Source organism: Condylura cristata, unplaced genomic scaffold (assembly GCF_000260355.1).
Source record: "Condylura cristata isolate star-nosed mole 26May11 unplaced genomic scaffold, ConCri1.0 scaffold00007, whole genome shotgun sequence".
NCBI lineage: Eukaryota > Metazoa > Chordata > Mammalia > Eulipotyphla > Talpidae > Condylura > Condylura cristata.
In genome coordinates this window covers 5761014-5770785 of record NW_004567108.1, presented here as the reverse complement: position 1 = coordinate 5770785, position 9772 = coordinate 5761014, and the positions used below count along the sequence as shown (strand labels likewise).

The 9772-nt window shown below is 51.1% G+C and overlaps 1 protein-coding gene across 1 annotated transcript in view; it reads right to left on the bottom strand.

Moving 5' to 3' along the window:
- Positions 1-5175: 5175 nt before the first annotated feature.
- Positions 5176-9772, bottom strand: part of FBXL7 (F-box and leucine-rich repeat protein 7) — a 290873-nt gene continuing 286276 nt past the window's right edge. The window contains exon 4 of the mRNA XM_004678062.2: positions 5176-8386. Within this exon, the coding sequence (XP_004678119.1) occupies positions 7650-8386 (737 nt within the window). The 3' untranslated portion in view covers positions 5176-7649. The remainder of the gene's footprint in view (positions 8387-9772) is intronic.

Here is a 9772-nt window from a genome sequence, read left to right as displayed (position 1 = left end):
TATTTTATATTTATGTTTTATATTTTTATATTTATTTTTACAGCATTTTGTGCCTTTTTCCCTCTCAGTTGTCATCCCCGTGGGCTTCCCATCACCAATCACCCGTGTGCCGCCACCACAGTCCCATGCACTGCCCCCTCCCTTTTTCGACCCCATTCCCCACTCCACCCCCACAAAATGTCTCTGGTATATAGCTGTTCTTCCCCCTCCCCCCACCCCCCAGTCCTTTACGCTCCTGCTATGAGTGAAACCTTTGGCGTTTTCCTTTTCTTTCTGGCTATTTCACGAAGCATGATCCCTTCCCACTCCACCCCCACAAAATGTCTCTGGTATATAGCTGTTCTTCCCCCTCCCCCCACCCCCCAGTCCTTTATGCTCCTGCTATGAGTGAAACCTTTGGCGTTTTCCTTTTCTTTCTGGCTATTTCACGAAGCATGATCCCTTCCAGCTCCATCCATGTTGCTGCAAAAGGCACGCGAGTATCCTTTTCTTAAGAGACACGCAGGGCTCTGGGGCCACACTGGGGAAGCACTGCGAGCCTGGAGAGCCCGCGAGAGCCTGGTTTTCATTACGTGAGTGACAGGTCCTTCTTGACTGTTTCTCTGTCTGATTTTTCTTTAAACCCTTAGCCTTTGGCTCGCCAGTTCCCCAGAGCTTCCCTCACCACTGTCCTTTAAAGTCGTGATGGTAGAGAAGAGCCAGCTGAAGCGGCAGAGCTGAGTAGCTCCAGGTAAGCCTTCACCTGGGCCCTCAGGCCACACACCTCTCACTGGCCTCCACGGAGGCAGCAAGAACTAGGGAAATGATTTAGGCTCGCTCTCTGGTTCTTCTACTGTCAAGACCGCTGAGGCAAATTGATGTCTGTAGAGGCTTTACTAAGTGGCAAGGGGCCATGGAAAACCAGCACGTCTCCATGATTGCAGGGTGGCATTGCAAAAGGAGCTCCGTGCAGCCGAAAGCCAATGCATGTGTGTACTAATTCTGGAAGAATGAAAAGTATGAAATTATACAAAGATAATCACGTCGACTCGGGTTCCCATTTCCAAAAGAAAGGCTTTGCGATAAAATGGACAAGGCGATTTATCAGCCCTGACAGCTTTGTCCCTTTATCTGCTTCCCCATAAATGAAAAAGACCGTGATAGGTTTGTTTAAAGTCTAAATGTAAACACCCACGAAGAATACATTCATGATGTGAAAACCTGGAAGGCTCTTTTCATTAAGGCTTTATTTATAGAGGGCGGCTGTGTTCATTAGTGCTCGGTGGGGCTGGCGCGAGAGGGAACACCACGAATGTTTAATCTTTGTCACTGGAATCCTCTCCCCCTGCATCTTTTGCTATCTGGAAATGGGCTTATGAAACCGCTCAGACTTGGGGGCACGTCGGGCTCTGAAGGATCCCAGAGGACTGTTGCCCCCCCCCACTGCAGTGAGAGGGGGGAAGGCTTCCCTCAGGACCCTCCTCATGGCTTTCGTTGTTTAGTTGGTGTTAGTGTGGCAGGTCACTTCACATTCAAAGCCCGGATACAATGCAAGTTTCGAGGAGCCCAGCCTCAGTGAGTTTACAGGTCAAATCTATTGCTTGGCCATTTGAAAGGCTACTTAGGCCCTCCCTGGTGGCGCAGCGGCTTAAAGCACAGCACTGAGAAGCTAAAGCCACTTCGCATGAGTTCATCCCCGCCTGCCCCAGAGGTGGCCACATGGCGCGGCAGACCTCTCCTGACCCGCCCGCTGCTCTCCTCAGCAGTGTACTTCGTCCATCTGCCTGTTCTGCTCCCCGCTCTGTCTCTGGTGAAGCCTCTCACCGCCCCTGAGTCTGGCCTGTACCCCAGTTCTGTATGCACAAATAAATAAAAAATCTTTAAAAAAAAAAAAGGCTACTTAATCTTACTGGAGCTACCCAGTGACATTTCAAATTGCTGCTGCCACGACCCCTTTCCAGCAGAGGCACGTGGACTCTCCAGACCGCTCGGCTATTCTGTCTGTTGCTCCTAAGCACAGAACCATGGCTTTGACGAAGCGCCTGGTGTGCTGAACAAAATCAAGCTTTCCTGAAGGAGGAAGCTCCTCTCCCCCTCTCCCCGAGCTACCTGCTTGGTGGACCCTATGGCAGGCTGACAGGTGGGGGCTGTCTGTACTCTTACTGCTCTTGCCGCTTGGGGGATTGTTGAGTCTCTTTGAAGTTCTTAGGGTTTGTTCTAGAAATTGTTTTGCTGTTGCTTTTATAGGATGAGCCCGTCTTTGAAAGTGAGATTGTGCACCTGAGAGAGTGGGCACACAGGATTCATCTATGCGGTGACACTGGAGCAACACAACAGAGCCATCTCTGCAGAAACTCACCAGGCAAGGAGAAAGTAACCGACTGAGAGTGCAAGCGTCACGCGCCAGGAGCAGGGACACGCTGCTCTGTTAACCCTAGTGAGTGTTGCCTCCAAGTGGGCTCCCAAGGCTGCTTCAGATGCTGCCAGATCTGATAGCTGGTTACTGCCCGTTTTGATGTGAAAAATTCAGCTCCAAGGGTTTCTCCTCTGAGAAGAGCCCCACATCTAGCGGAGAACAGTAATGCTTTGGTCAACCCCATCAGTTGCAAAACGCCAGGTGCCATCAACCTGCCAGGCACATATAGGCTCTTAGTGAACACTCGATGAATGAATGAATAAATGCGATTTGCCATTTTCCTTCATCATCCCTTCTCTTCTCTCCAATCCCCAATATGCTCTGATAGTCTGAGTTCCTTTAGGGGCAGGGTGAATCTAATTCACCTGGATCTTATCACAGGACCTGGCCAATAAATCCTTGTTAAAAAGCTGAGGGTTGTTAAAAACCAGCTGCTCCTGTGGAATTAAATGGTTGTTACTCCCTGGGCATTTTGGCTCCTGAAGGCTGATCCCTGTTCCCAGTACCCATTCTGTGCTGGCCATCACATGGGTCAGGCTAGATTTCAGACACACTGACCTCATCAGTGTCAACTTCAGTAGCTGAGTGGTTAGAAAGAGAAATATTCTACAGCTTAGAAGTGGCTCGGTTTGTAAATATTTAGGCCAAAGGATCATTTAAAAATGATCCTTCGAGACCATCCTTTGATGCATGGGAGATGCTGATGGCTAACACCTGAGCAACCATTTAGTGGCTGTTGGTCTCCTGGGTGGATCACAAGGCCCACGTCTAGCTGCACACACTCCCTGGTCAGTGCCGCCAAGATGGCGCCTCGACACTGTTGATGGGCATGAGTCGTCCACACCCAGCTACCAAAAGATGTTCCTTCATCCCACCAGGTTTAAAATGCTGTTCTGCTGACTTGGGAAGAAAGGAACGTTTCTACAAAGCAGGTGTGTGGCTTGAGGAGATAATGCACACTCAAAGGAGAAGAGGAAAACGTCGCCCCTGGCTGTATGCCCCAACCTGGGTGTCTGTGAGGAGGATATTCCTGTGTGAACAGCTTTGCCCACCAGGAGGCCACCCTAATAATTAGTTTGTGCTGCTCTTTGAGAAGCCTCAGTGGTGGTATCCACACCCCTGCAGATGGAAGCGGCAGCATCCATGAGATCTGGGCTCACCCCACACTTCTTTCTGGAAACATGAGAGGCCACTGCCAGGGTCTGCGTGGAGACAGCCCTGGCCAGGCGTGCGAGAAAGCCGGTTCTGTGCCCAGCTGTTCGCCGTGAGTAAGCTCACTGCACTATTCGCCTTGTCTCTAAGTATCCTTTCTCCCGCTTCTCCCCACTCAGCAGCTTCTCAAGTTAAGTTCTTTTTGACTAATCATGATTGCGAGGTATTGAACAAGTGCTCAGCTCCTAGTGACAGCACCTTCAGGCCTGGTAAGCAATTTTATTGTATTGCTTTTCACCTTACAAAACTCTCTCTCTCTGGGCTTGTTGTGTGCACATGCAATCTAATTGCCTAGCGGCTTTTGAGCAAATGTTGGTGTCAGAAATCATGAATTTCAAGGGCAAGTGGGTTTTAATTTCTTTTTTTTTAAAGATTGATTGATTTATGCACACAGAACTGGGGTATAGACCAGAGGTGCAGGGGTGGTGAGAGGATTCAGCAGAGGCAGAGCGGGGAACAGAACAGGCAGATTGAGGAAGTACACTGCTGAGGGGAGCAGCGGGTGCGTCAGAGGGGTCTGCTCAGTGACCGGGGGATGGAGCTCCCCATGAAGCTGCTAAGGTGAACTTCATGGTGCTGCATTTTAACTGGTTGAGCCACCAGGGAAGGCTCAAGTGGGTTTTAATTTCTGTGGCCTTATTCGGGGTTTTTGACATGGTCACCTCAAATTATGGTTCCAAAGCAGTTCCCAGCCCTGTTTGTGTATGTGAGTGTCGTGAAAGTGACAGGCATTTAGAATCAGTATTTCCTACACCTCTTGTCCCTCCCCCCACAACCCTCCCCTCCCCGACCCTTCCCCCCCACATCTCTCCCACCTCATCTGCCACCCTCCAGCCGTGTTTCCTTCATTTCCTCACATCAAAGGCTTTGCGTTTGTAGAGATTTGGGATTTCATTTTTTTCCAACTCAAATAATTTTTCCTTTAGAAAGTTGCCTTCTTTCCAAGCAAACTTTAATGTTCAAGGATTAAAATAAATTTATGAAGATTGGCCATGATAATTTTGAAAGTTTTTTCCAATGCTGTAGCCAGAGGCCAGTGAAGTATATTCATGTCTCTGGCTACTTATCCACAACTCTGAAATCCAGAAAATTCAGGAAAAAAAAAATAGAAGTTATTTATTTTAAAAGCATGTTTGGCACAAATGACTTTGATGGCCACATCTAATCTGAGTGAAACAAGGCTCTTTATAGTTTGTAATACTATTCTGGAAGGTGACTGTTCAGCTCTGTCACCACAGAATTGTTAAGCAGGATTAAAGGTGCTGTCCCAGACTCTGGGAGGGGTGTTGCAGATACCCCACAGAGAACTTCCTAATCTAGAACAATGGTGGATTTCAAAATACATCTGACTCAAGAGTTTGTGTTATGAAATCGAAGACCTAAACTAAAATGTAGTGCTCTTTCACTTACACTTAACTCTAAGCCAAAGTCAAAAGGAAATGACAAAACACAGGATGCCGACAACTGCAGAAACGCCACTGAACTGAGGGCAGGTTTCTTGCTTTGTCGTGGAAGCCTCCTTCGGAGGCGCTCCCTGGCCTGGGCATAAAATGACACGCAGCCTGGTTACCAACGTATTGCTTTATTTCTTGGCGGTAGTCAATTAAGGCTTTCTAGAATCATACAGCACGCTGTGATTTGAACATTAGGATTTAAAAACAAAACAAAACAAAACAATGAGCATTCAATTTAACAGTGACAGGAAGGAAGCAATGTTTTAGGACAAATTTCCTAGTGAGTCCTCTTGCTCGAGATTCTAAAAATCTGCTGATCTGTTTCCCCAGTAATGCTGTCATAGAGTGCAACCCCAAGGGGACTCAGAATGAATGAAGATTGGGAAAAGGGGGGAAACTGAGAAAGACAGTAGGTTCTCGGCAACCAGCGTGGAAGTCGACTTTGTCTCATGTTCGGAAGACAGTTTGATGAGTCAGGTGGTGGTAATGAAGATATTCCCAGGGGGCACCCCTCTGATTCAGGGAACCATTTTGGGGTTCCCACTCATTCTGGGAGCATGAAAGCAACTCAGCTGGAGGAGAGTCCAGGGCCAACAGGTAGGGACAACCTTTGTGACCCTCACATTCTGAAACTTTAGGTGGGGCACAGGTCAAGGAGCAGGGGCGTGTGACCTTTAAGCCCCGTCGTGGTTCAGACTCTGCCTTGTACAGCAGAAGGGCGAGAGGTGCCTCAGCCAAACCACTCACTTCCGGGCACAGAGTCCTGCCGAGTCACGGGACACAGGAAGGAGCCCTTCCGGGCAGGTGCTGCCTCACTCTCGCTCCTCCTTTCCCACAGAAGACTAAGGAAAGAGCGTTGGGAGCAGGAGTGCAGTTGTTGTGCGGTGTGGAGGCTTGCTCTGAACCATCGCCAAGTGCGAGGCTGGGGAGGTTGAGGGGTGGGGCTGGGCAGGGCCGGTGCCCTCTGGGAAGGGAATGGGTAGACCATTTGCACAGCGTAGGACAGCTAGGCAGCTAGGCAGAGAATAATTTGGGTTGAGTCCTGTGTTTACCAACCAGGCAACTCAATTCTGTGAAAGCGAGCATTGGCGTTTCTTCTGGTCACGAATGAGGAGGTGAGCGAAGGAATTTCTAGCCCAGGAGGCCTATTTAAACCTCATCTGTAGCCAGGATTTCAACCTCCTGTTTAGGAACCTGGCAGGTGGGTGTCTAAGTCTTGCTGGTGTGTTCCCTCTCCTGGTCTGGCATTTTTGAGCGAATAGTGTTTAAACACCTGGAAGTCTGCTTTGCCTCCCCTGACAGAGGACATGCAGATGGCCACAGGGGAGACAACACAATTAAACACTTAGGAGTCCACTTCAGCAGGCTTCACGTGATGAAGTCTGGAAAGGCCACGCAAGATAGAGGAGAGGAGACACGGGGTGTGAGTGACAAAGAACCCAGGCGCCCATCCTTGCAGCTGCAGGGCAGATGTGCCTGTGCCTGCCACATGTGTATGAGGGCTTCGGAACACTGAGAGCACACGTGTCTCCTGGGACTGTGCTTGTTAACTAAAGGTGGTGAGGACCTTTCCCTCGATTTGCAAACACAGTCAAGGTGACCGGGGTGGGGTGGGGGGAAGGTGCTTCACTGTGATTCCATCACCTAGGTTGTGATGACCTGGGGTAGGGAGAGAGGGGTGGGGTGATGCTGACGGTCCCGTGCACAGAGCCCATTCGGGCTGGAGGAAAACCCCTAGGACACTCACCACCCAAACAGGTGGGTGCTGTGCAGACGGGCACAGGCGGTCAGGTCCTGTCTCCACAGGTGTCTGTAGGATCGGCGCTCTTAGAGGAGGTAGATGCCTGTTGGGCTCTCTGCCAGGGCCGCTTCTGCTCTCGGTTCCCTCAGGACTAAAGTGGGCATGAAGCTCCTCCTTGAGCTGGCTGGCCTCTGCTGCAGTGCAGGGAAGCCCAGAGAGGCCCAGTGTTTGGCCCAAGGATGCACAGCTAGTTTTGGGGGTGGGGGAATGCCGTTATTCTCTTCCTAGCTGCTGGATGCCAGTGATCCAGAGGGGCTGCACTATTTTGCTTTTGCTAAGTGCTGTGCTACTTAGTAATGGGAACTGGCTTGGGTGTGAGCTTTTGGAACATGGTTTAGGCCAATCAAGGTTCAAGAGGAGGTGTGGAGAACAGTATTACTCTGAGGATTTGTTGTTGCTTTGTCAGGGAGGCGGGAGAGGAGGGGGATAAAGGCAGAGAGCACGGAGAGGTGGACAGGCAGAACGTGGAGGCAGTGGCGTTTCTAAACACAGTGACACGTCTGCTAAGGTGCCCTTCTCGTGAGCCCAGGAAAGGCCTACCAAGGGCCTGGCCAGAAGAAAACCCCACTAGGCCCAAAGAAACCATAGACCGTGCTCCAAATCTGCCCTTTCCCTCCCTCCCTTGACCTGTTGCCCGTAAGAAATAAGGAAAAAGCAAATTCAGCTTCCCCAGAGCCTTCCTGGAGGGAAAGCTGCACGGGTGGGTGTCGGTGCTTACATAGCTGCTTGAAGTAACAAAACCACCTTGTTTGTTCGCGTCTGTAGGAGACCGGCGCCCGCCGTCGGGTCAGAAGAAGGCTGGGTTGGTGTGCTCGATGACGCAGCGCCGGCAATGGCGTTTCACGAAGCGCAGCGCTTCCACCGACACCTCGCAGTCCTGCACGTTGAGCATCTGGAGGTCAAAGCAGTTGGCGGCCACGATCTGCAAGCCGTGGCCCGTGATGCTCTCGCAGGACTTGAGGCTGAGCCGCTTGAGATTGAAGCAGTTCAGGGCCAGGCACTCCAGGCCCGTGTCGGAGACCAGCGGGCACTTGCCGATGTCCAGAGACTTGAGCTTGGTGCAGTTCTTGGCCAGGTACTCCACGCCGTGGTCCGTGATGCCCTCACAGCCCCTCGCGTTGAGGTAGCGCAGCTTGCTGCAGTACTTGGCGACGTAGCGCAGGCCCACGTCGGTGACCCGGCCACAGTGCGCGATGCTGAGGTACCGCAGGCGCGACTCCAGCTTGGCGATCTCCCGCAGGCCGAAGTCGCTGACGAAGCGGCAGTCGCTGACGCTCAGCTCCTTGATGGAGGGGCAGTAGATCATCAGGTAGCGCAGGCCCTCGTCCGTGAGGCGCACGCAGCGCCGCAGGTACAGGTGCGTGAGCTGGGTGCAGTGAGCCGCGATGGTGTGCAACCCTTCATCCTCCAGCACGAAGCAGTCCGTCATGTCCAGGTAGCGGATGGAAATCTGTTTGCCATGCAAGGGGGACAGTTTAATGGAGGCCTCGCGGGTCAGGCTGATGCAGGTCACCTTGGAGCAGCCTACAAGAGACAAACACAGGCTTAGCACCCTGTGGGGGCGGGGTGGGTGGGTGGGTGGGAGGAGGCTTGACCTGGACGACTCAGTGGGAGCAGCGCCCCCCCGCCCCCAACCCTGGGCCAGCCCAGATGTGACCCCTTCGATCTCGACCCCCACAGAATGGGAAAGTCAGAACGTTGCTAGGTGCAGACTGGATTAGCTGCTGCCATTATCTGGGCTTTGGAGATTGCCAGGCACCCACATGGGAGGCCCCGTGGTTCTGACTGTACATGCTTTAGGCCAAGCGAACCCTGTGAGTATTTCCTTGGTTTCAAAATGGGGGTGATCAGTTCGCACCTAATCACGGGGGATGACTGAGTAATGCATTTCACTCATGTTTCCTGTGCTCACACTGAAATATAACCTCCCCCCTCCCCCAAAGGGACTTTGTCTGTAGCTGAACCCCTTATACCTGGGTATGAGCAATATAATAGAAGCAGACCATGTTTTGTCCATTCATTGCAGTTTGGCTCAGCTTTTCCAGATGTACTCACCACCACCTCTGCTCACCGTTGGGGTGATATCTGGGCTAGAGACGGCTGGGGCAGCGGAGACCCATTACTGACTCCTGACTCCGTCCATAGCTGTCCCCAAATGATGACAAGTGTGTTACTCTGAGCAACTTTCTACCACTTTTCTCCGGTGTAACTTTCTACCAAGCTTGCCTTCATGGAACTTCGCACGCTCTGTCTAAACTTCTCACATTTTACTAATGACATTTTAACCATGACACTCGTCTCCTAGTGCCTTGTTCAGAGTATTAACCAGTGACAGCTCTGTTTGAACCTCTTAGCGGCCAAGAAGACTGCAATGACTTTAACACTGCTCTGTTCATTTAACTGCAATATAATAAAGTGCAAATGTAAACTATGCCTCCTTTTTTGCTGTCAAAAAGCTCACGATGGATTGAGAAGGAATCTGGGAATGCACAAGTATGTAACTTGTGTTTATGCAAAGCCGAGGGAGTTTTACCTACCTCCAAAGATCGAGCCCTGGAAAGAAATAGCTCACTGGGTTCAGGCAGGGAAGACTTGCTGCCTGAAAATCTGGAGTTCTGTGCGCAAGACTTCCTTAGTTCTACCCCTGTGTTTGACGTGGAACTTGTGTTATGAGAACTATGATAAGGTTACTGGGGATGGGCAGGCAGCATGCAAACTGGGCTTGTGTATACAGGTATGTCCCGGCATGCAGAGCGCCCCATGGGGAAGCCTTGTATGCAGGTAACAGGGTGGACGCTGAGCCTGGCCAAGGCCGCTCATAAGGGCCTTGACTGCTGCTGAACTTGAAGTTTCTGCAGGTCATGGGGGAAATTGGAGCTTTGTGGTACGCAAAAAAAAAAAAAAAAAAAA